At 38.9% G+C, this 26831-nt stretch overlaps 4 protein-coding genes across 5 annotated transcripts; 1 reads left to right on the forward strand and 3 right to left on the reverse strand.

The window, feature by feature from the left end:
- Positions 1-1099: 1099 nt before the first annotated feature.
- LOC110046485 (uncharacterized) lies at positions 1100-4405 on the reverse strand. Its single transcript, XM_089284728.1, has one exon. The coding sequence runs from the start codon at positions 4263-4265 to the stop codon at positions 2421-2423; it is 1845 nt and encodes a 614-aa protein (XP_089140854.1). The 5' UTR covers positions 4266-4405; the 3' UTR covers positions 1100-2420.
- Positions 4406-5062: 657 nt separating this feature from the next.
- On the reverse strand, positions 5063-7499 carry LOC149115169 (uncharacterized). Its single transcript, XM_089284729.1, has one exon. The coding sequence runs from the start codon at positions 7409-7411 to the stop codon at positions 5714-5716; it is 1698 nt and encodes a 565-aa protein (XP_089140855.1). The 5' UTR covers positions 7412-7499; the 3' UTR covers positions 5063-5713.
- Positions 7500-9647: 2148 nt separating this feature from the next.
- On the forward strand, positions 9648-20752 carry LOC110046480 (uncharacterized). 2 transcript variants are annotated; one of them, XM_089284747.1, is made up of 6 exons: positions 9648-9826; positions 9898-9928; positions 10166-10255; positions 14882-14989; positions 16850-16934; positions 17834-20752. In XM_089284747.1, exons 1-6 carry the CDS (start codon positions 9663-9665, stop codon positions 17980-17982), a joined length of 627 nt encoding a protein of 208 aa, XP_089140873.1. In that variant the 5' UTR covers positions 9648-9662; the 3' UTR covers positions 17983-20752. The 2 variants fall into 2 exon arrangements, with proteins under 2 accessions (XP_089140873.1, XP_089140874.1); XM_089284748.1 differs by lacking the exon at positions 14882-14989.
- Positions 20753-20812: 60 nt separating this feature from the next.
- LOC110046487 (enkurin-like) lies at positions 20813-24432 on the reverse strand. The gene is made up of 5 exons (XM_089284738.1): positions 24230-24432; positions 23997-24066; positions 23840-23915; positions 21768-22128; positions 20813-21223 (listed from the first exon to the last, which is right to left on the reverse strand). The coding sequence occupies exons 1-5, from the start codon at positions 24325-24327 to the stop codon at positions 21028-21030; spliced, it is 801 nt and encodes a 266-aa protein (XP_089140864.1). The 5' UTR covers positions 24328-24432; the 3' UTR covers positions 20813-21027.
- Positions 24433-26831: the final 2399 nt, after the last annotated feature.

Below are 26831 nucleotides of genomic sequence, written 5' to 3' on the forward strand. Positions count from 1 at the left end.
AATATTACCCTGGGGAATATCCGAGTAATACTCCCCAATTTTCAAAACCGCGCGCGTTGAAAAAATATTTGAAGGATAATAAACACAATAGCCTCCATTTGACGCGAAATTATGCTCGCATATTTGTCCTTGGACATTCTATGCTCCTCAAAGCTCACGGTTTTTCTCGAGCTATGCTCTCGGAAAACTGTGAGCTTCTCGGAACAGATAATGTCCGCGGACAATTATCCGAGCATACTTCTGCGCCAAATGGAAGCTATTTATTTATTAAGAACTGGATCATTAGATAATGCAATTGAAGAGTTTTTATTGGCTTAGCCATCATGGTCCATTTACTATTACTAATCGAACCCAATAAATACCAGCAGATATTTAAACACTCTATCTTAATAACAGCTACAAATTTATAATTAACTAGCATATCTTTATTGAAATAGCCTTTCGGCGTGGAAAACACATTGACTTTACAGATAATTAAACCGACTGTAAAATCGAAAAGTCGAGGCCTTATGTAACACATAGTCACGAAAGATGTAGATACTGAAATTTTAAAATTCGGAAAATAAAGTTCAACGGAAAATAGGCAGTTCATCTTATTTCCCTGTAGTTCCATTCAATTTTATGACTTGTTTTTATCCAAACTACGAGTAGTCCCTCTTTCCCTTAGTCCATCCTGTGTCACGCGAAAGAAAACCGCGAGAAAATAATGGCTGCGCGAAACCCTGGCCCCCAGGATTTCGCGCGGCCAGTTTTTTCTCGCGGTTTTCTTTCGCGTCGCGCAGGATGGACTAAGGGAAAGAGGGACTACTCGTAGTCTAGTTTCTATCAACCTACGGAATATTAAATAACCCGAGTAGCCCACGCAGCAGGGGATTTGTTGGAGATCGAACTCCTCTCGCAGTAATGAAATTCTCTATTTTCCAATTGCCCATAATTCACTCTGTTTGCCCCCCAAATTTTGCATAAACTATTGTTATGAAATGCTCTTGGGAATATGTAGACCTCCCAAGATTATTTCACAACAATAGTTTATGCAAAATTTGGGGGGCAAACAGAGTGAATTATGGGCAATTGGAAAATAGAGAATTGAGGCAAGCAATTTCCTTTCAGTTTATTTATTCGTTGTTCTGGGACAAACACCGAAGCTTGTAACACTAATACTCCCCCGTGCTACCCATACTACATGTACCGTATCCCCATTTCCAGTCGAATGCAGTCCAACCGACCGTGAATTTAAACTCGACCGTAGTTACCACATACCCGACACAGCCTCAAATCGAATGCGATCAAACCTAATCGAACCCGGGTCATACTCAGACGAAACCAATCGAACGTAAATCGAACGTTTGATTGAGTTCGATTGCTCTAAATATTTTGCGAGGGTCATCGAACTTAATCGAACCCAATCAAATGATTGGGGTTCGATTGTGTTCGATTAGTAACGTCGGGCCATTACGGATGATAAATACTTTCTTATTCCGTTCTGCCAAGCATAATATATAGTGTGATTGAGGCATGCAATATAGGTTTCAAATGCTATACAAGGTTCTAAACAAATTATATCACAAAAGAGTTATTTTCGAGCCCTTGAATTGCATACTTCCTGTGTGAGTATAGCCTATGCTTTCCTGTGACGCAATCCAATCTGACTACCATAATAAAAACAGAATCAGCTGGTGGTAACAAAGTGAACCACCACTAGACCACTAAAATATATGTAGACCCATACTTAAGATTTCAAATGGTGGATACAACCAAATTTGATGGAAGCTGTGGGATAAGCTATGATACAATGATGTAGCAAATATATACTATTTGGTGATAAAGAAGTTCTTGTGACGATTTTCTCAACAATCGATGGGAAAACCAGAAATAATTGCTAACTTTTAAGTTCACTGTTTCAGTGTCTACCTACCACGATATTGTTTTTATCGCAAATTACTATAAGCCGAAGCAAGGACTAGTTGAAAAATTTATGAAAACATGTTGAAATTAGCCTCAGATCAAATTGAGTTGAGTCTTCAGCCCATTTCATTTGCTGACTTTGCTCGAAAGAACTGGTTTGGGTAAAGGATCATTTATCAGCAATGAGTTTCCAGCTCAGGCTAACCGAAAGGAATAGAGTTCAGCATTCTGAAAAAACTCATACGTTAGCAGGAGCTAGTTCACAGTAATTTGATTTCACACCCAAATTCTGTTAATAGTAAGCACAATAGATCAACTGACCGGACCAGGGGAATTGTATTCTACATAAAACTCACAGGGTTGCTGCGAACACCTAACGCGTACCAGAAGGGTTATGTTTTCGACGAAATTTATTTTAACCCTTAAGAAGTGCCGACAGTGTTTTACCGAATACCAAAATCCTGTACAAAATACAAAGTTCTTCAAAAGGAAAAACGATAATTTTTCCATTATTTTCAAACAACAAGTACTTTGGAATGGGCATGACGCTCTGAGTCTAACTGAAGGACTATAGCAGCAAAGCGTCCTTCTGGAGTCACTGTAATGCCCTGAATGCTAGCAATATTTTCTTCGCCGTATTGGATTCTTCGCACAAACTCTCCATTTTTCGTGTATATGAGCATATCTAGGCGGAACTTTTTCTTTTCGAAACCAGCGACGATGAGGTACTCACTTGCCGGGTGAAATGCAATTCTCGGATAGTGGTCGTGAGTGTGGTAAGATCCTTCCACGTTAAAATTGTTAATAAGGTCACCTTGTTCGTCAAACACTTGAATATCTGAATCATGTTTGTTCAGTACCATGACACAACCGTCATTAGCAGCAGCGATAGCAAACACGTTAGGTTTCAGTGTTCCAACTCCAATACTGCGGATAAGCTGTCCATTAGGCTGGTAAACGTCTATCGTTTGTCTCGAGTCTGTTACCAGCACATTTTTGTTGTCGTTAACTGTCAGATTGCGGCCAGAGAAGCCTTTCCTTAGGAGGAAGCCTTTGCTCAAGAGGGGCCTTTTGCCACTCTTTTCAAACATGCACACTCGATTTTCCTTAGCCCCAGCCGGGTCTCGCACTCTGACGAGTACATAAAGGCAGTCGTTCCTGTCAATGGCTACGTCCCGAACGTCGATGTTCGTAAGTTCGTCGACAGGAAAGGGACAAAAAGAGTATTCAAACTTCCCGCCTCTTTCGAAGACCTTTACGTTGTGATCTCCTCGGTCTGCTATAATGAACTCTCCTTCCGTGCTTGTGACTATCCCCCGTGGATCCTTCAGCCTGTTCTCCTCTTCACCCTCCTGACCGAATGACCATGGTGCAACACAGTAGTGCTCCATTCTCAGCTCGCGCAGTACATTTGCTACTCTTGAATCACGCAATGGATCAACTTTCTCTCCCAGGCCGAACGCTCGTCTTCGTTTCGTATTCACACAAGGCCAAGTCATCAAAAGGTTTGCCCTCCCAAGTGTTTGAACGATATCGTATAAAACGCGATTCACGTGACAGACCCTGGAAAATGTTAGTCGGTATTCGACCTTCTTTAAGGGATTCGGAAGAGACAAGAGGTCCTTCCCTGAGGAGAGGTCCTTTAGCGTCCTTCTTTGAGCGGCGAGCCTGCGACTCAAGGAGTCCATCGGAGTCTTTCCTCTTTTAGCGGCGATTTTGTGAAACATGAACCCGCTGGCAAAAGTATTTTGAACGTCTGGCATGCTGTGCAGCTCTTCCAGGTACAACATACATGGAGCTAATGCATCCTCGGGATACTCTATTTTCTCTAGTGTTGTCGCCGCAACGCGAATGGCCATTGCTTGAATGCGATCGAACAGGCGCAGATCTTCGTTATTAAAGGCTTCTGTTGCTATTAAATAGGCCGTCTTAAACTCCACTTTTGCATCTGAGAGCGCCCGCTTAGATTCATCCGACTCAGTCAGTTTCAAGTTTTTCAGTCTCTTGGCCGGAGAAGTTGATGATAGTGGTGTCTTGCCTTCAACACAAGGCATTTTGACAGACCTTTCAGATACTGGTAGGCTGCTGTCTTCATCTGATTCCACTACACATCGCTCCTCAGTGTCGAACAGCGTAAAGAAGTGCAGTACTCCTTTCGAGAAGTGGCCGATACTTTCCCTAAGATCCTTTCTTTCTGCCATCTCTAACTCAGCATGGTTGAGTTTACTTACGATGAAGCTACGAAATTCGTGATCAGCTACATCATTTTCTTGGAGGTTTGCTTGATCTGCATTCGTATCTTTGTTCACGAGCAGGCCAACTGCGGATTTGAATATGACAGTCGATACAGCAGAGAACATGACTTGCTGAAAAACTCAAAAAGTGTCATGAACTGACAGAACTGATCAGTAGCATAACAGTAGCTTCCCAAGGGAACCAAATTCGTCGGACAAGAGTTAATTGCTAGGGTCTAATGCTTCACAAAGGACTAAAAAGCTACTTTAGTTGGGCGAGCCAGTGTTTTTCATATTCGCATAAAATGCATACTTTTAGGGAAAAGGGAACAATAGAAGTTGAGAGGTTTGTTTACGAGACAGATTTGTTGTTTCCTTCAGCGAGTTGTTGGAGGGGTTGCTGTGACGCTTAGGGTATCTGTTCTCGTTAAAACACTTTTCTTTTTTTATACCTACACCAAATCAAAGAAATTCACGAAAACAAATATACACGAAGTCTTTTTCGAGCAATGATCTAGTTGATATTGAACAAGATTTTTATCTTTATTATCATTCTAAAAAGTGCACTTGATACAAAAACAGGGTAATTATTCTCGGTCCATAAACTTTCAAACAATAAGAGCTCGATAAATGGTTTTCATTCAAGGTTGGGTGATCCAGTGTTTTTTATATTTCCATAAAGTGCCTACTTTTACGAAAAAGGGAACAATAGAAGTTGAGAGGTTTGTTTACGAGACGGATTTTTTTTCTTCCTTTTTAGTTGTTGGAGGAGTTGCTGTGACGCTTAAGGTATCTGTTCTCGTTTAAACACTTTCCTCTGAATGCTTTTGAACCGAATGTTTTATACCTGCACCAAATCCAAGAATTCACGAAAACAAAGAGGTGTGAAATCTCAGAGAACTCTTGAGCAATGACGCAGTTGATATTGTACAAGATATTTATTGTTATTGTCATTCTAAAAAGTGCACTTGATACAAAAACGGGATAATTATTCTCGGTCCATAAACTTGCAAAAAAATAAGAGCTCGATTAATGGTTCTCCTACAAGGACCTGACGCTAGTTGAATAACATTTGAATGGAAAACAGTGACAAAAAGGACTAGGCATACACTAATAAGTAAATCCATTAAAGGTTTCTGCTCAATGTAAACAAAATGATGACGTCGAAAGTGTAAACAGTGTTTGCCATCAGAACAAGCCATGTTAATTGCAATTTCTTTGTTTTCCCTATCAGAAAGTGACTCAAATATAGCGACAGAACACACACACGTTTTATTAATAATACACCTCTCTTACAATAAGTTTCGCAATGTTTATGTCCTTCGCTGAATTGGGTTTTCTTGATCAATATGCACAGATAACAAAATTGTCATGAAAATAATATGACGTAAATTTCTACCTCGCATGAAAATTCTACCAAATGTTTGCTAACAAGCTGTTCTGTTAACACCTTAGTGTTACATCAAGGAACCAATGTTTACCAGAGCTATAATAAACCACTTTGGCAGAGTAGCATTTATTGTTTTAATTTGATGCTAAGCTTGCTATTCTTGTTCTTATGTACATCATTCTATTTACACGATAAGAACCTTTCCGGAATCCTGCGATCCATGATAAACTATAGCAAAGCGTCCTTCTTTAGACACTGTAACCCTCGACACGTGATCAATACCCTTTCCGTTAAGTTCAATGGTGCGAACATGCTTACCTTCCACGGTGTATATGAGCATGTCCAAACGCTGGTAATTTTTCACGTTTTTTTTGCCAGCAACGACGATATGTTGCGCACTAGATTGATAAAACGCAATGTTAGGAGAGAAATATAATCCTTCTAATTGGAAGTTCAAAAGATGTGTACCCATTTCACTGAACACGTGAACACGGGAACCATCTTTGTCTGCTACCACAACACGACCATCATGAACAGCAGTAATAGCTAAAGCATCCCTCAATATTTGGGCTCCAAAATTGCAAAGAAACTGTCCATCAGTCTTGTACACGTCGACACAATTTCTAGAATGTTTTCTCAATACCAGTACTTTGTCTTTGCCGCTAATCGTCATCTTACAACCTCTGGACCCTTTCATCAGGTTAAACTTGTGATCTAGGTTTGCGTTCGTGTCAGAAACATAAACAGCATACCATGGAAAACCCGTGGCTCTCTCCAGTCTGACAAGTACATAAATGTTATCCTGCCTGTCAGTGGCTACATCTCTGATCGATAATTCTGTACCTTCTCCATGCGGTAGGGGGCGAAGATACTTCACAAACTTGCCACTACGGTCAAACACCTTTACATTGCGATCCTTATTGTCTCCTACTATAAAATGTCCTTGTCTATTAGTAGTGATACCTTGTGGCATCTTAAGTTCGCTCTCCGGTGTATCGCCTTCCTGCCCAAGAAGTCGTGGTGTAACGCAGCAGTCAGCGATGTCCGATTTAAGCAGTGCGTTAGTTACTCGTACATCTCGCAATGTGTCAACTAGCGTTTCTTTTCCAGTATCAACGCAATGCTTTTCGAGGTCTAAAGCTTCTCCGACATTCAGCATTACATCATATATTGCCCGATTTACGCGACAGACATTTGCAATAATTTTTCTACGTTTTTTCCATCGCAAACCAGCCCGAAAACCATTGTCGAGAGCGACTTTAAAATTGTTCTGAACCTCTCGCATAGAGTGCAGATCTTGAAGACACAGTTTACACGCTGCTAATGCATCACTCGGATGGTCCACATTCTCAAGTATTCTCGCCGCAACACGAATAACCATTGCTTGGATTCGGTCAGTAGTTTCTAGCTCTTCATTACTGAACGCTTCGGTCGCTTTTCTGCCAGCGTCTTTGAAGCAATCCTTTGCATTCGAAAGCGCTCTGTTATCGGCATCATTTAAGTCAGCGAGCTTCCACCTGTTTAGAATGTCAGGTATATTAACAGCAGTCACCGACAATGGTAACCTGTCCTCGGAATTGTTTTCGTCCGTTTCCGCTAAATTTTGTTCTGTTGTCGAACCTCCATTGCCACATTGTGTTTTTTTGAGCACCTCAAAAAGATAGACAAGGCCTGTCCTAAAGTGATTAATACTTGTGTTCAGATCCTTTCTTGCTAATCCGTTTAACTTTGAACTTACTGCACTGATTTCGCGGACGATCCAGTTGCGAACTGTCTCATTTGTTACGTCGCCTCCTCTAAGGCTTTCAGTTACTTTATCTCTGCCTTTATTAAGAAGCAAGCCGATAGTGACTTCTAACACGCCAGTTACTATCGAAGACATCAAAGTTTATAAATCGGTATTCAACTTGAAACTGCTGTATTCTGTGAGAAAGATGGGTTGTTCGCTAACATGGGCGTTACCGCAAACTAGTTTTGTTTACAAATTTGTATATCCATACATCAGAATTAAATATCATGCTCCAGTGACTCGAAAATGACTCAAGGTCGTTGAGTTTTGTTAACACAATGGTGTTCAACCTCTCAAGACTGGTCGAATAAAATGGGAGTGCAAACAATAGTGATAAAGGGTTTATGTATGCTGCAGTAGATATTTATTAAAGGATTTCTTTAGGTTTTGCGTGCGAAGAGCTTCCCATTGCTTCTCAGTGCTTTTTACAAACAGATAATGTAAAAAATATGAAGAAATACATGGTGGCGCTGAAACAAAGCAGTGGCACAAACATTGCCGCCGTTCAGTCGAGAAACAAAATTTCACTCATTGGAAAGTATTGGTATATTTTAACTAACAATTAGATTATGAGCTCGAGATTTCTATCGCCGGGCGTGAACTGACTCGACTAGCGATTATCTAAATCCTCTTCACCGACACTTGGGCAAGGATTCTTGGGTTCCTTTGATGCACCATGATCCGAGCGATCTTGGATTAATCTGTTTAGTAAAGAAACGCAAAATCCGTTTTCGGATTTAAGAATCCAATCTTAGATTTTCTTAAAAAAGCAGCCTTAGTATCCAGTGAGAATTGTGGCCCGACTTCAATGGATAACTTTTCCGCAATCGCCTGAATAGGGCCCACCTCAGGCTTCGTGCTTCTGCCGCGCCGAACTTAATTGCAATTTGGTTCGACTGTAGCATGGCAAAAAAAAAAAAAATAATAACGATGATTCAGACGTCATGTCGGAGTCAACCAAATTCAGGATTTACTGAAGCCTCGTAACAATTGTCCTACTAACTCCCCGCGGGAGCACAATCTCCCCAAAATACATTAATATAGTTTATGAATTTTATTTAGCGCGGCAGGAGCACTGCGTTTGAACCGTTGCCCTGCGAGAGTCGTGTAGCACGGCAGAGCTTGTCGAACTTAATTGTTTGCCGAAATTAATTCAAAAGTTTGATTGTCGAACTTAATGCCTAGATTCAGTTCGGCACGGTAGATGCACGACGTCTGAACCGAGCCTACTCAAAAATATCACAAACATATTTTTCTAAATATCTCTAAGTACCTCTCATTTTAGAAGAAGATTCAGACGCTTCGATGTTACCAGCATCTGCCATTTTGGGAAATTGCCAGTTAATTGCTTTTAGCGATACGGAATACATTTTTCAAGTGGGAAATCAATACACCGAATTTTCTCTGGCATAGAACTGAGTTTTGTTTGAACTGCAAGGAAACAGCAAGGAAAACACAGGTTACGGTTACGAATATTTCTCATGATATTTTTGCTCGCACGCGATTGGTCTAAACGCGTCGCGTAACTGAATGTACCCTAGACTGTTCACAGCCCTCTATTTTCTCGTATTAACAAATTGACTTCAGTTTTTTACGCGTCTGTCCTCTTACTGATGATAAATTGCGTCATAACATTGTCAAAGTGGCTGCGGAACCACGAGCCACAGGCGAGTGGTTCCGCAGTAAACAACAAGTTTTTAACCGCCATCTTGACCTGAGCAATCAAGCTCTCCCGTGGGGCGACCTACCAATTTGTTTCCTTTGTGATTGTCATCATGTGAAACTGAAGTCTGCTTTGCATTGTACTATGTTTTAGCAAAATAATCTCTTGTTAGATCAGAAGATATGTATACTTGAGAAATTGGAAGAGATCACGAACTTAAGCCCAATAAGTCACGTCCGACTAGTTTAATGAGGTTTTGGCCGTTTGGCTTTCTTCAGCTGGATAAAAAGCCATGTTAGTACAAGATTGAAAGGTTTGTGGAGTCGGACTAGTTCAAAAACATTTGTTACTCCGAGTTTGCTTCAGGCGAAGCAATCGTCAAATCCATAGTCTTTGTAAAGGTGGTTACCAAAGAACAAGCTACCAGGGATACGAGGCTGCTATACGTCATCTAGCCATCTGTTGGAAAACTGTTCTCTTCTCGGAACAAATAATTTCCGCGTACCGGCGCATAGTATCCGAGCATATTTTCGCGCCAAATAGAGGTTATTTATTTCACCCAAAGACTTCTAGACGTTCTAAAAGTCCTTTACGATAATTCTCCCCAGGCCTGTTGGTTTCGCCGTTGGACTTTTCGCGACTGTCGAAGACACCTCCTTTTTCTCGCTTCGCTCGAGGGAGATGAATACCCAGCCCGTAAAGTCAGCGGCTAACCCGTTTATACCGGAACACGTGGTATATGCCAACACCAAAAAGATGGCGGACAAATCGCGTCTTGACACTACTGTTGTGTTCTTAACGTTTATTTTAAACATGTCTGTAGCGAACATATCTGGATTTGTGAGGTAAAAGAATGATCTGTTTTTTTAACTGATTCAATTGCCTCATCACTTTTCATTTTGGTTGTGTTCCGCAGACTGGAGCCGGGGAAACCGCTAGTTAATCAGGTAAACTCTCTTACTTTCCCTTATACAGGGAACATCTGGTTCACTCGCTAGTGTTAACTCGACATTTCTGTGATATGAAACTATTAACATGCTACAGAAACCGGATTTAAGTGCCGAGAGCCATGAGCCAGCCAGGCTTAAAGAAGCTCTACTTAAAACTTTATGTCTAAACTACTTCGAGCTTCTTGAGATTTAAGGCTTAGCAAAAATGTCTGTGATTGTATACTACATCACCAGGTTCTGTACCACAGAAAGACAGTAGTGTACCATTTGGTTCAACTGCAGCCAAGCAGAAGTTATGAGTTAAGGATATCGTATCCTTCAACTGTAAGTTATTTCTCTAGATTGTATATCGTTTTTGAATAACCAGGGTCACTGTGCTGTTGCTTCTTGTAAAATTGTTGTTATTAAGAGTCCCTGTCCATAAATATGGAAAATAACTCGGCAAGGGTCGAAAATTCGATTTCGCTCATATTTTTACGGTAGATAGGCTAGGGCATAACAAAATCTACTGGATAGTTTTTTTGGCAAAATATCCTTTTATTTCAAAGAAATATGCAAATTACCAAATTCCGTTAAAATCGTCATTTGATGCACCATTTTATTAAACAAGTTTGAGAGCCTCGCATGCAAAACCAAATCATTTTTCTGTCTTTAAAATACTCAAATATTTTTGTGCAATGTTTAATTGTGTACTGGGTTGATTTTAGGGAATGTTGTGGTTTTGTTGGGTGCAAAATAATTAAATTTCGAAGACATGTATTTCATTTACTTAAAATTACTTCGTGAAAATAATTGATTTTCACCACGTGCAAAACCTTCAAATGGATCAAGCTTCTGGTGGTTGAATTGCAGAAGGATTGTCTACAGATTCCTGTAAAAATTTCTTTGGGCAAATGACTGTGAGCGATGCGAGAGCTTTTCAAAGTATGTTAAAAATGCAGATATTTGACAATCCGTCGTAAAATTTCAATTTACGGGTTAGACATATATTTTAGCATGCGCCACATGTCTTGAGCTATATTAAGTTGAAATAGACACAGCGCTGATAATTTAAAGTATTCAAATATTCAAAGTATATTCAAAGTATAAAGTACACCAACCTCTGTTAAGCGGCCAACCCCTATTAAAGCGGTCACCTCCCATTTCCCCGAGGGTGGCCCACTGTATTATATGTAAACCAAAAATAATTGCATAGTGGGAAAAGACCTAGGTACGAGTTTAGCGTTACAGTATTACGCAAGGCATGTAGGTAGCCGTGGTCTAGTAAAAGATGACAGCACGGGCAATGGTTAACTATTCATTCTTTTTATTGCTTAATTTAATCTCTTCCTACTCAACAAGATTGTGTGCTCCCTGTGGTTCCAAGCCTTACAGAACCTTACGTATTAGGATAGAAATTGTCCTAACCCTACCCCCTAAAATGGGATGACAGCATTGCGTGACAAACAAACAAGGAACCGCTGCAAGGAAGGATTCAAGCAGCAATAGATCAAACAATGATCAAACGTAATATTTTGGTGTAGTGCAAAGCAAGCAATTATCTACAAGTCACTTAGCCGTTTTTGACTTAGATGCAGTGGTGATAATATTAGTCGAAAGAGGGTCATAGATTCATGGTATTTGACCATTAAATAAGTTGACAGTTAGCGAAGTACATTGGGCGTTGTGTAGACAAGAGCAAACTTCTGCTTTATGTGCGACGAATGGTGACAGAAACATGTCAAATCGGCTTTTGGACCTGCCTTTTACAGCAAATAAGGTTAGAACATTTCGAAATTATCAGCTCTGTGTCTATTTCAACTTAATATAGCTCAAGACATGTGGCGCGTGCTAAAATATATGTCTAACCTGTAAATTGAAGTTTTTTGACGGATGGTCAAATATCTGCATTTTTAACATACTTTGAAAAGCTCTCGCGTCACTCACAATCATTTGCCCAAAGAAATTTTTACAGGAATTTGTAGACAATCCTTCTATGATTCAACCACCAGAAGCTTAATCCATATGAAGGTTTTGCACGTGGTGAAAATCAATTATTTTTGTGAAGTACTTTTAAGTGAATGAAATACATGTCTTCGAAATTTAATTATTTTGCACCCAAAAAAGACAACCCAGCATTCCCTACAATCAACCCAGTACACATTTAAACATTGCACAAAAATATTTGAGTGTTTTAAAGATGGAAGAATAATCTGGTTTTGCATGCGAGGCTCTTAAACTTGTTTAATAAAATGGTGCGTCAAATGACGATTTTAACGGAATTTGGTAATTTGTATATCTCTTTGAAATAAAAGGATATTTTGCCAAAAAAACTATCCAGTAGTTTTTGTCATACCCTAGCCTATCTACCATAGGAATATGAGCGAAATCGAATTTTCGACCCTTGCCCCAGAATTAAGAATTTGTCTGATTTTTACAGGCAGGCACTCTTCATAGATTGGTAACATCTTTTTGACATTTATTTGAAATTATAACTCAGGCTTAATTTTCGCGTAATTCTATTGGCTACTTTACGTCACGTGGTGGAAAATTACTGGGCAGTTATCACGCAATAACCTCCACCTGCGTCAATAATTGCCCTGCGACTGTTTCTGTCAAAAAGAAACAAAGCTAAAAAGAATAAATCCAGCTCTATAATTTCACCTTTTCAGCTTTATTATTTTTCATGGAAGAAAAACAAACTCTTTTGATGGGATCTGCTGATTATGACATGAAAAAAAAAACTGGTCGCCAATGCTGTTCTGATAAGTACAAAAGAGTCAACACAATATGCCGAAAATTAATGGGAGGGTTATAAGATAAAAAAAACCCCTTTCTGGCTTGCTGGCATGTTGGCTGATAATGTCCTTGGCTGAGAGATTGTCCTCAAAATTTCACATTTGCCCTCGAAGCTTCACTTCTCGGCCAAATATTCATTTTTCAGACAGACTCTCAGCCGTGGACATCATCAGCCGACATACCAGACACCAGAAGGGCTTTATTTACTAAACGTTCTGTGGGAAGCAAAACTGTTTAAAAATTGGCTGAATGCTACTGTGGAGCTCCAATAGGCCCTTTGCACGATCCATTCACATGGTGCGGAATTACTTATGTTGGGACGCAAGTTACACAGTGGAACTTCCAAAACAAAGGAACTCGCACCAGTCCAGCCCGACTTTCCTTTGTTTTGAAAGTCCCACTGTGTAACTTGCGTCCCAGTATAATTAATTCCGAACCGTGTGACTGGATCCTGCAAAGGGCCTATTCTGGGCCTCTCTCTGTTATGCAACGTGGGTGTCTGGAAAACCTGAATAGCGAATAGCGAATAGTCAAGAATAATAAATAGCAAATAATAGCGAATAGCGAATAGTCGAGAATAATGCAAATAGTGGCGAACAGTCGCGAAAAGTGGCAAATAGTGACGAATAGTTGTTAATAGTCACCGCTTTAGATCTAATATTCTGTGTTAATTAATTATCCAAATAAGCAACAGAATTTCATTGAATTTATTACCTTTTCTTCTCTGGACTCAGGCTAGGGCTGTCCATCGCCGACATTGAGAAAACAGAAAACACAAGGATAACCTAATAAAGACGTATTTACACTTTTGCAGTGGTTAAAACAGAAGAAATTATGTTTAGAAACACCTTTTGTCCTGATAAGCATCTGTGCTTTTTAGCAGGAAAATCCCATCCTACGTTGCTGTGAGGTTTACTGCGAGATACTGGGTACCCTATTTGCTATGATTTGCCACTATTAATTTGCCACTATTCAAGACTGTTTGCCACTATTTGCACTATTCGAGACTATTCGCTCTATTCATACTATTCGCTATTCGCTTTTCGTGACTATTCACTATTCGCTATTCACAACTATTCGCTATTCGCTATTCAGGTTTTCCAGACACCCATGCAACGTGACAGAGATAAGGCCAGAACTAGACAAATCAAGAAGATGCAAAAAACCCTTTAAAAGTTGTCAAAAGTTCCTTGAAGACTTTTTCAAGTGGCGATGGTATGGCCATCCTCAAGGGGGGGGGGGGTGTACTCCCTTACATGGGTTGTATAGTTATGTGTGGCCCCAATAATATATGGTTTTTCAGCCATTCTCTATAAGTAATCATTCGGTTTCGAGTTCAGTTTGGAATTAATTTGCGCAAGTGAGTTTTTCAAAAAGCTGAAACTGCACAAGCCACTTTGGTGAGTTCAATTTCAGCTTTTGAAACACTCACAAGTGCAAAGTAATTCCAAATTGGACAAGAAAAGCTGTATGAGTACTTATTAATAATATAAACATGAAAAAATTTGCATGGAGGAGGTGCCGGAAGAACTTTCTTGAAGCCATTTTTTCTTATTCAAGAAAACTTTTTTCAAAGTTTCTGCACAAAATTTTCATCATTTTACATGATATCATTGGCTTAGAAAATTTCCTATTGTCTTTCAGTCAATCATAATCCAGAATTACGATGTGTAATTTGCACCGGTGTTACACTTTTTGCACTGGTGTTACACTTTGTGCACTGGTGTGACACTTGAACTGCACTGCTCTCAGTGTCTCAGTGTCTTAGTACTGCAAATTGCATAAAGAATAACAAAAACTTTTGCTCTTATATTTGTGCAATTTTTTACTCTAATTGTTATTATAATTTCAATGCATGAGGTATTTTTGAGAAAATGACATCATTTTCTCAAATTCTCAACCAAGACTTGGAACAAGGAAAACTAATGGCAGCCGTAAATTCTCGGAAAGAAAGGTCGAAAAAATGTGAGTTCTAATGCAAGATATCTAGGAAAGACCTATTGTGTACGAAAATGTAAAAAAAATGGATATCGGGAATTTGATCTTAAGGGCACTTTTGATAAGGTAAGGGTTTTGGGAAATGGACTGCACACCCCCACCCAATATTTCTGGGAGTATCCTCACCCCCAGGGGGACAATCCTGATTGCAAGTAACACCCATTTTTATGGTAGACACCAACAGATTTCTATATGCAAATGATACCACAAGAGGCTCTATTACAAGGAAAAACAAGGAAGCTTCTCAACATTGATAAACTGGTGTTCAGTAGTGACATAACGGTATGGTCAACTTTTTCTAACACATATTTAATCCAGAACTACCCTCACCCAGAAAATCACACTGTATGAAATAAATATTTATTCCATTTAGCACAAGAATAATCACGTGATTACTTGCTCATAATACACTTGAAAAATACATTATTTATAGTCTATTTATGGGCTATACATTAATTGATGATTCAGGCAGCAGGCAGTGCACCTTGGTCTTTCAGAACCTTTTAAAAAAATTTCTGAAAATATTCTGATAACCTACCAATAAATGCAGGGGCGGGTTAAGGGGGGGTAGCTATGGTGGCTAGCCACTGCCCTTTTGAAGAAGCAAAAATAAAAAATTGAAATAAATTGTGAATATTGTAGCAGAAATGAAAGGAAACACTCTGGCAAGGTACTTCATTGTAATTTCTTCTTTGTGATATTGCTAGTATTTGAGGTATAACAGTTTTTAATAAGGTTCCAATTCTCAAATTGAAACATTTTGGAGAAAGTATGCCCGATTGATTTCTACATCCATTCCACCCCCCTTGAAAAATCCTGGATCCGCCCCTGATTAATGTTGGAAAACTTCTGAAAGGTGATCCTCAGCAGTCTTTGGTGGATGGAAGATGTTATAGCCTCTGTTCAGATGATGCCAAAGAAATTGTACATCTATGGTAGAATTTCTTTCAATTGCTTCGTGGGTTGGCAAAAACCTGTCTGTTGGGCTGGGTCAGTCTGTGTGTCCTCTATAAGAAGTGTTTCTCTGGCACTGAATGATACAAGGCAATTATAGGCATTGATGACCCCTAACGATTGGTACACTTACACCAAAAAAAATTGGCTGGAGAAGACACTCAATCAAAGCAAAGTTCAAGCTTACCTGATTAGGGGGTAAAAAGGTGTCATACATCTTCAATTTATTTGATTTATATTCCCGAGAAAAATGTTTTAAGATTTTCCATGGCCAGTGCCAAGTACAGCTTAAAGGGACACTGTCAGGATATATTTGCTTAAACCTGTTATTTAAGAAATAGAAAACATGTACTGCATTTCTATTGAGCTATAGAAACATGAGTGGAAGTTTGGCCAAATGAGAAATGCTGAGGGAACACGAGCCGCAGGCGAGTGTTTCCACAGCTTATTCCAGTTCTCCCAAACTTTCACAAGTGTTTCTATAACTCGATAGAAACACAGAGAACAATGCAATGAAAGAAAGGGAAACAACTTGTTAAATTTGACTATTAAAATGTAAATTCTCTTTACTTGTGCCATCATTACGTCAACAGCTCGTGCTAGTTCTGTGTTTCTATCAAGTTATAGAAACACAATTTTTAACCAGTCAGCACGTGTATTTTGTTAAGACTGTTTTCTAAAAATTCATGAAAAGGTCCCTAGATTTATGTAATAAGAAGTTAATCAGTTCTAACTCAATGATTAAAAGCAATTTCTTGAAGAAAGTCCACTCTGCAGCAACATTTTTGCAAAATTCCAACGATCTTGGAGCCAAACTTGAACCTTTAAAAAACGATTTCCGGAAGCGTTTTCAAAAATCCATATTGCAATCCGTTTACATCCTTGCCATTGTTAGCCATCCTCACCTCCTAATGGGTTTTAATTATTTGTTGAGTACTGCTCCACGAAATAAAACCATTATTGCTCAGCTTCCAAAGATTAATACATGTTTTTGAGATTTCCAAAATCATGCTAAAAATGGTGACAATGTCCCTTTAAGTCCCTGGAAAAAAAATAAAAATAAATTAATTAATTTAATCCCTATGTACTAACTTAGACATATATACCCTCAAATAAGTAGTATTGTTTGTTACTTTACAATTGCTCAGCACTAGCTGTTTCCCTAACTGCAATTTCCTCTGACTGCAGGAACACTATGTCAATGTTACAGCCATCAGAACAGGTGTTCCATATGACACAGCAAGCTTAGCTGAGCCTGTAGTTTACAACATAGGTAATTGTTAACATCTATAAATGTGTTGCTATGAAACAGAGCAGTATTATACTTTGTTAGGGCAGCTGTTGTGATTACTTTATTTATTATACGTTGAACTCACTATCTCTTTTCTGATTTGCCGAAAGTGTACAGTGAATTTTTCAAAATCAGCGCCTGTGGTGTCATCTAGCTAAATACAATAATCATGCATGTCAAGGACACTCAAGGTCATGGGTAATCATGCTATGTATGACCACGGTGCATAATTTCCAAGGGTAATCATATCAAGTTTCTGCACTTTGTGTTGCTTCCCGTCAGTGTAGAAGCAAAAACGTGACTTCCATTTTTTTCATTCAATGTATAGTAAAACAGTTATAACATTCTGTTTTACTGATATCCAGAATAATCAAGGTCTCATTAAGGGTTATCAGTTGAAGCCTTTGCCTGACCTTGATTATTCTGGATATCACAAAAACCTCATCCAATAATAATAATTTTTATATTAAGCAATTATTGTTTAATATAAAAATTATAGCCTTGATTCAATATTTTTATTAAAATCCATGCATTTTACTGACAAATGTTTAATGTTACAATTTTAATACATCTCCTTAAACTGATTGCTGTAATCTTAGTTGTGAGAATTTTGGGATGCATTTATTAAGACAACATTCTTTACATACCTCTACATGGGTGTAGCCTGTGAACACAGTCAGAGCTGTAAAACAAAAGCCAGAAATCTGTCTGTGTTCTCAGGCTAAAATGTATGAAGCTAAACTGGAAGTGCCAGAGGGTTAAAAAGCTCCCCATACAGAATTCTTTCCTATTCATCTCACTATCATCATCAACTTTGTCTTTTTAATTTCCTCTTTTTAATTAAAATGCATTATGTTTGTTTTTTTTGTTTTTTTTTTCAGTTCTAGAGGAGCTGTTATTAGGCATACCATGGCATTCCTGGAGACTTGTTGTTCTTGTATTACTTATATTTTATTTAACTGTAAAGTATTTAATTCCTCGTTCCCTTTCTTTTATTGAACAAAGCATAAGAGTGCTTGAAAAGAGGTGACAGTTGTGGTACCCAGGCGAAGGCTTAATTACCACCAGGTAAAAATCTAATTAAGCATTAGTTCTGTGGTTCAAGTTTGATTACAGCTAATCTTGGATGGAGGGTGTTATGTTTAACTCACCTCGAGACATGGGTTAAATTGCTTGCTCACAGGTTAAATGAAGGAAAATTGAAATCAACTGGTGAGGTTGTCTTTGTACAGTGAAGACAAAAAAAAGACACTGAAAATCTTGAAATCTCAAGCTCATAATCTAATAAACAATTAGATTATGAGCTCAAGATTTCTATCGTATGATAGTTGACAGGGGCATATTCCGAGTCAACTTAATCATGCATAGAAATCAAGTGCAAATAATCTAATTGTTTTAGTATAAATCCATTAGTCGTTCAAGACTTTATCTAAATCCTCTTCACAGACACTTTGAAAACACCAAGAAGCGGCCGTCACTTTGTTAACTAGTGCACACTAGCATGCTACTCACTATCTACAACAGAATAGATGGTGAGTAGTGTAGCCGATCAGAGAATGGCATTCGTGATAGAACTTTAGTAGATTTATACTAATTTTAATAGAAACACTTGTGAAAGTTTGGCAGAACTCGAAAAAGCTATGGAAACACTTGCCTGTCAGCTCGTGTTCACACAACATTTCTCATTTTCCCAAAATTCTACTCAGTACACACAGTACATGTTTTCTATTTCTTAAATAACATACACTTGGCCTAAGAAAACTGCTAGTGTATGCATGAAGGGGAAATGATTGCATTCAGCAGTTTTCCTATGCCTCAAAAGTGCATTATTTTCCGAGAAAACAAAGAACATTATTTTCCATTTGCTTTAGAATATAGCACTGTGAAAAATTGAAAATATTTACACTGAGAAGAGGCATTGATTGCACTGGCAACTCAACATAAAGGACCCAAGTGTCCTATAATTTCCAGCCGTTACGAAAAAATAATGCACACTGAGTTCCAATAGCAATTATGGAGCAGGGTATAATAATATGATATTCTGTTTTATTAATTTAGTCAAATTATTCTCATATTTTAATTGGTTTTTACTTATCATCTGCTGGAGGACAGAAACAAAGACAATGTCATTGGCATTCTTTTCTCTCTTTGCTATATCTAAGAAGTAGATTTCATATTGCCATGCATCTGTTCAGTAGTAGATCACACAAGACACCAAAATGTGGTAAGAAAATCAGTGACAAGCTAGACTGTCACACCATATGCCATTTTATTGTTTGTACAGTGTGTCACATTTCAACGTCATCTGTGACCTATTACTGAACAGACACATGGCAACATAGAGGCTTTTGGTTAAATAAATGATGGCCACACAGACAAAGAACTGTATCAGTCCTTGATACAAATCTGGACAGAGCAGCTATTTTGCATCAGATTTCTTATGGTTTGTGGTACTGGCCCATGTTGTTCGAAAGGTGGATAATGCTATCCACCATTTTTTTTCTTTTTAAAACTCGTCCACTGGATTCTGCTTTATCTGATGGATAGTGTTACCAAGCCTTAAAACAACTGGGGCATGATGGTTAACTTGCTACAAAGGATTAACAAATACATATGGGAATTTGCGATGCAGTTAAGTTGTGTATCTTGTCTTTTTCTGTGGCAATTGGACTCTAAGGGATGTTACCTTGGCATTCAAAATCAACAGGGTATTGTGAGGTGCTAATTGTGTGTCAAACTCAGTTAGCCCGATGTTCAGTAAAAATTAATGACCCTTTGACCCTGTTTTCAATAACGCTCTCTCTACTTTTCAACTCTCTACCCCCCCCCCCCCCCCATATGCTATATTGAAAAAATGACAATAACTGGAACTCCCTGGTTAAAGGATGGATAACACTACATGCATCAACTGTTTCCGGTAATTCTGATCCAGTAGATAAGTGGTGACAAAGCAATTTTTTTGTAAACTGGATAATAGTTCATCCAGGACAGGAACATTGTGGCCATACTCCAAATAATAGGTTGACAGAGACATGCAGCCTTGGTTTACTGTGTACATCTTTGATACTGGACATCCATATTATGACACCTGTCAAAACAAGGTATCTGCTGACCAGTATCACATGACCATATCACAGGCTCAAGTTTACAGCTCATTGAGGACATGTGACCAAGTGCTGACCAAGTGCTGACCAAGTGCTGGTTTTTGATTGGATCGCAGGCTCATGTCAGGTTAACTTGTTGAAATCAGGGCAGGATTATTTGGAAGCCAGTTAACGCTAACCCAGGATTAAGAGTTAACTGAATTATAACATTTTCTTCTATAGAAATGTTTTTGCTGCTTTGTTTTGTGTATATGGTGATTAGTAAAACTCAAAACAGAAGACTGAACAATGTACAGAAAACTTCACGGCAAAGTTACAAAACTCAAATCAAAATTCTACCTTTTCCTGGGTTAGCTTAATCAGGCTCTGAACAACCTGGCTTAGGAGCTATGCTTTTAGGCTGGCCTAAATCTATATATTACTGGTAGGTTTGAACCTTTAGAAACTACTGGCCCAAGTTGTTCAGAGGATATATAAAACTATTCACTGGATAAATCACTGCAGCACAGTTTGCTTTGCCAACTCTTATCCGCTGCATAGAAATTATCCAGTGTATAGTTTCATTCCCCCTTTGAACAATTGGGTAATAACATGTGAAATTGGTGCAGCTTTCTTCCCTACTATAATAGTCAATTATTGTCATAGCACTGTTCCTGTTAACGTTGAAATAAAATTAAAACATACAAATTTGTGTGCGCCAGTTGTGAAAGATTGAGTTTGCACATACTTTGTACTGTAAAATACACCTTGAAACAATGTTTTACTGACAGAATTTTTAATAAAATATTTTGTACACAATTATTTACAATTTTATCTTACTGAAAACAGGTTTTCTCTTATTGCTTGCAGATTTAACTAAATTAACATATTAGTTCACCAATAACGCTAAAGGAATCTATTTGTTCAAGAGTACCACTGTAATCTGTGTTCAAGTGGACGAGGCATATTACAACGATAAGATCGTCTGCTGCCTAAAAGAAAGGATTTGCAATGTAAATAACTTTGTGTTTTTCAATTGTTTCAATGTCTCTTTCTAACTGTTTCATTTCTGCTTCCATGCGTTCTTTGCGTGCCTTCTTTGGAGCCGTATCGGTGACCACAGAAAGTCCTTGGTACTGATGATGAAGCTCTTCCCAATTCTTTTTCAATCCATCAAGTATGTCTTGTCTGTGGAACACAAAAACTAAATTTTGAGCCAAACAAACATATACAAAATCACGTTGTTAAAAGTTATTTTAAAAGAGATGGGGCAAACTTTTGCTTCTACCCCTTGCAAAGAGTGACAATGACCCTTTCTGTGCAGGAGTATATAACACCAAGAGAAACCTATACTGTGAGGAACACAAGTGACTTGCCAGGAGGGAAGGAGCCCCAATCCTCTTAGTTGCTTCATGCTATGGAATATGGGATAGGCTGTTAATGTAGACACCACTTTGGTCTGAATGCAGGATAATCAAACAAGGTTGCCACAGACATCACTTTTCAATATTTCATAACTTTTTTTCATAAAAAAACTTAACTGATGAAATAAATACAAAATGTCAGTAGCAGCTTCTAACTTCCCTTTGCAGCCGTCCTTTCCACCCATTCATAGACTGAAAACAAAATTCTCTGACTCTTCCCTAAACAAGAGTCCCCCCCTGAACACTTCCTGACCCGTGGGAACCCTGCAAAAAAAAACCACACAAACAAACAAACAAAAGTGTCTTACCTCTGCTCTTCTGTCAAGTTCTTCATTGCTCCCTGTCTAAATCTTTCCTGGACATAAGCATCGTACTCCATCTGAGCCCTTTCCACTTCAGCCTTTCTTCTTTCAAGGTAGGCAGGTGTTTTTCCATAATCTTTCTTGTTTACATATTTTGGTGTCAGCCCTGAAGGCTCCAGTGGATGCGTGGCTCCCCCTCTAGTGTCGGCAAACTTTTTCTCCGGTTTCTTCGGCACAGACATGATATTCTCCACTGCATTTGTTGTGATGTGATTCTTGGTAGAATTTAATCCCATTAATGGTTTCTCTGTGTGTTTGGGAACTGCTGGACGCCTCTTATCATGGTCTGGATACTTGAAGTCAGTTTCTACCAAAATAAAAGTAAATTTATAAGCATTTCTGGAACACATGCTATCTTAAAATTTGAGCAATATGATCTTGTTAATTCTGCCTGTATATCCTGTATCATGAACTGCAATTTTTTACAGGAAGTCTCAATTCATGCTGATGCACTGCTTCAACATTACCCTTAGTACAATTTGGTGTTTTCCTTTGTTCCATTCACATTAAAGTATACCACCAAGCACCAGAAAAAAGAAAACGCATTATTTTACTACCACACACAATAGCATTTCAACTGTTGGTACAAGTACAAGCCTACCACAAGTTATAACACAGGTTGGACTTGGCAGACACACTGAAAGGTTTAAATACTATGTTTTACTGTGGAATAAAACTTACTAGAGAACTTTGTTTAAAGTGCCTGTGAAGTGAATTTATTTTTGCGTTTTTCTGTCGCTTTTTATGTCTACTTTTTGAAATTGCCAAAAGTGAATAATGTTAGAAAGAGAAAAATTTGACTTTTTGCTGTTCAAAGTTCAAATCTGACAACCGAAAGTGGTTCCACTTTGTGCGCAGCCAAAACGAATGTATTACAATGCCGTGATGTAAGAAATTGTTCAGACCACTTCATTGCTACTTTCCGACTCTTGTACATTGGAACTTTCACTAGAGGACATATATCCATCACTATCTGACATTTTACTTGCAAAAAAATGGCAAACTTTGAAGAAATCTCCTATGGCAATTCACATAGCTACAGAGGCAAAGTGGGGTAAGCAAATCGTTAGAACAATTTCCTACGTCATCGCTTGTAAACTCGTTGCCAGTCCCCGGACCCACTGTTTTGCTATGCTGAGCTCACTTTGGGTGGCAAAAAGTCAGATTTTTTTTTTTTGTAACATTATTCACTTTAGGCAGCTTTGAAAAGTAGACAAAACAAGTAACAGATAAAAGCAAAAAAAAGTTTCACTTCACTTCAAGTATGGCTGACTTACTATTCTATATACAAAAAATACAAGGGTCTGATAACATGGTGAATTTCACCAGGTTGAAAATTCAGCCTGGTCTCCCAATCAAATTTTCTTGAACACCAATGCTTTAAGAAAGGTTTCCCTACAGACGCAAGAAATGCCAAATGGTATAATGGGTAGTGGTTGCTTGCCACTGCTTGATGGAAGTTCACATGAACTTTGATCAAACAACCATCAACTAACAATACCCACTAGGTCTTTTGGCACTGAAGTCTACATAGGACAACCGCTGTCAAAACAGCTGTTGGAGAAACCAGGTTGGAAATAACAGGCTGAAAAAGGCCTATGTGTAATCAAAATACCAAAAAGTGAAGTTTGGGATGTGCAGTGATTGTGTTTTCAATGAAACAGGGTGTCAGCTATCACTCTCACTCTTACCACTCTCAGCTACTGAATTATCATTTGAGAACACTTCCAAAATGTAGAAACATTGGCCTCCGGCTCGGGTTTCTAAAATTTTCTCAAGCTCCCGTCGTTTTCATACCAGGATGCAGCCTGGCTAATAACGAAAGGACTTTGACCATAAATTATAAGAACAGATATTGTGGAAGCGAATGAGATATTGAGCGAGCAAAGTCTTGTGGCAAACAGAACGCAAAACAATTCGTGGTAAAATAAGCATAAGTTTTACCACACAAGCGACAGAAGCGAAGAAAATTGTGAGCAAATACTTTGATTGCATAAATGAACAAGATTGTTGCTTACTTTCTGGTAGCTTAAACTCTTTCGAGTGTTTTGCCAAAAAATCTTTCGGTTCAGTGGCAGCAACTTTCGGTGGCCCCTGTAAAGAAAGAAAAAAATGTCAGTCCATAAGGAATTAAACATTGTCGTTTGTCAGAATTCAAGCAACAACAAATCTTACCATGGTTTTGGAACTTTGTTTTTTTGTCCTGTACTCCTGTTTTGCGTTTGAAGCAAAATTCGAGCGGTACCTGTGATACAAATTATTTAAGAAAGCAATGTTTAAGTTGGCAAAAATGGGAATATCAAAAAGACTCTGTTGTGCAGAAAAATCTATTCCCTTAAGTCACAAACAATGAAATTTAAGTTGTCGTCAGGGACTCGGGATTGTGGACCAACAAAACTAAAGCTTACATTGATGGCTTCGGAGGCCTTTCTTGAATCTTTGGAATCAAATTATATATGCTTTCTTCATGAATATCTCTGCTTCTCGAAGACACTTGCATAGCCATGGCTGGTTTCTCAGTAAAGCGAACTCGAGTTTCAACTATTCCCTCGTCTGCTTAAGATGGCGGCTCTTCTCTTATAGAAGACAAGCGTGTTGACTGCCTGTTGCTAGGCAATGATTATAGTCACGTGGTTTTGTACGTGTTTGGTTTGCGGCTGCCAGAGTGGCTGCCAGGCAACAAAGTCGTACTCAGTTTCCCTTGAGGGTATCCTGGTTCCCAGGGTCTCTCATCTTCCCCCCTGGAGCGAGAGAGGAAAACTTGGCTCTTGAAATGGTTTTCTTGCTCACGAAATGTTTATTTGTTTTCTTGATCGAGACACGGGTTTTACGCCGAGATGCTGAATTGATTTTCATTGCAATTTAAAAATTCATATTTTGGCAGAAGAAAAAAAAAATGGTACCGCGTGTTTTCCACTTAGAATACAAAAGCAAAAACCGACACAACGTAGGATGATCTTTTGAAGATTGTACCTGAAGAAGGTTGGTTTGGCCGGCCGAAATATAGTATACCTTCAAAAAATCATCCTACGTTGTGTCGGTTTTTGCTTTTGTATTCTTCATTTTATATGTAAAGCCGATTAGATCACTATTGATCCAACGTATACCAGCAGGATCATCGTTCCGTTTGCTTGCTTAAACATGTTATTTCCACTTAGACCCCTTGTTTTCCACACCCCGTATTTTCCACAGACCCGGGGACCCCAGCCCCGCGTTTTCCATCAAGTAGGCTGTCCCAACAAGTTAACAACTTCATGTAAGCTACCGTAAATCCTCGAATAAGCGCCCCTCCTATCGGCCAAAATTTAAAATAAGCGCCTCCTTCCTCGAATAAGCGCCCTGCCCCCATTTTGTGGACGAGTACTGAGACAACAAAGGATGTATAGTTTTCGTCGTGTAGTATTAGATTTGTACATTGTTTCAGTTTGTGAACACGTTAAGTGAACACGTTGAATATGTTAAGTACCAACGGTGCCGCGATTTAAACTTTAGGATCAGCTTTTTATGTCGATAAACAGCTTATGTTGTTGTTTACGCGCCCATTTGGGGAAAATTAAATAAGCGCCCCCCATCTTCTCCTAAATTGGAAATATGCGCTCCGGGCGCTGATTCGAGGATTTACGGTATATCTTCTGTCCTGACGTCAATAAGGAGCCATGCGTCAATATATGTTAACATACAGGAAAGGCACTGAAATCGGGCAACTATTCTCTCTGGGGGCTCCGCACAAAATAGCCTTAGTACGATGATAACGTAACACTAAACATATTGCGTGCAGTCCGTGGCACGTGTCTCAGTGGTGTGGAACCCTTAATATGTAAGGCCGCTCCCTTATCGTGATAGCTCATTCTGTCTTTTCGGCTGTTTTTCTTTTTTCGCGTTTCTTTTTCATCGTTTCATCGCTGCGCCGCTCTCCTTATGGCTAACCAGGTTCCTGTTGTACCTGATGTTCAACAACTGGAAGACCCACTAGCAGCAGCGCCAGCCCAAGCCGGGGCCGTTCAGGGCGTTCAAAATGCTGTTGGCGACGAGCAACCCGCTGTCGCGGCGTAAGTTCCCGTTCCTCCAGCTCAACCTGTTCCTGAACCTAACACCGACGTGGTAAGCAGTTCTTGTCTTTTGTTGGCCTGCTGTCGTTATCGTTTGTAGGTTTAACTTTTATGGTGGGTTTGTCTCACTCCTTAAGCTGTATCGAATTTTTCCCGCCCTTTGTTGTGGTGAGCTAGTTACTCTCTAGACTCTTAGTGAGGCGGTACGCAGCTCTTACAAAGTTCGCTCTGATTGGTCGACGTAGTTTTAGGATTGACAAAATTTTCAACAAGAAGTAGATCAATTAAAAATATAGTAAGGAATTAATACCGAGAAATAAATATAGAAAGAAATACATAAAGATTTTGGTGGGGAAGGATATCAGGAACGTAGATCGAATGCATAGGTTGATTTAAGTTAGTTTAGACTTGAAGTTCTTTGTTACTTTTTTGAAATAGAAGATTTGCTATGTTGCCCAGGTTGCTCTTTCGCCCAGTTGCCCTTGTTGCCCACTGTTGTCCATGTTGCCCTTGTTGCCCACTGTTGTCCATGTTGACCACCTTTTTGGCAAGGGGGTGCCTTAACAGTTATACGTAATACAGGAAGAAGACATAATTAAACCTGTTCACTCTTTTATTATAAGAAACATTTGATATCAATACTACTTGACTATCCCATTTTCTCCAGCAGGCAGTCGCTGCAGCACCAGTCATTAGGTGGCTCGGACTTCAAACCTGCACATCGACTACAAGAGAAAGATATAATACCTAGTTAGGTAGTTAACGTGTGATTGGAAGCTAAGAAATTTTTGAAAGAATCATTTCCATACAGTACAATGAAATGGAATTGGTTACTTGGTTACTTGGTTACTAGTGTTGGACTAGATTTGGTTCAGTAATCCGTAAGTTTTATGTGTTTTGTAACGTCAGGTTCACAGCGACCGTTGAAAGGCTGAATTGTCACTTGCTAGACAACTTGTCG

The sequence above is a fragment of the Orbicella faveolata genome, unplaced genomic scaffold, assembly GCF_042242905.1.
Source record: "Orbicella faveolata isolate gen_17 unplaced genomic scaffold, um_ofav_v1 contig_13, whole genome shotgun sequence".
In the NCBI taxonomy this organism is placed as follows: Eukaryota; Metazoa; Cnidaria; class Anthozoa; order Scleractinia; family Merulinidae; genus Orbicella; species Orbicella faveolata.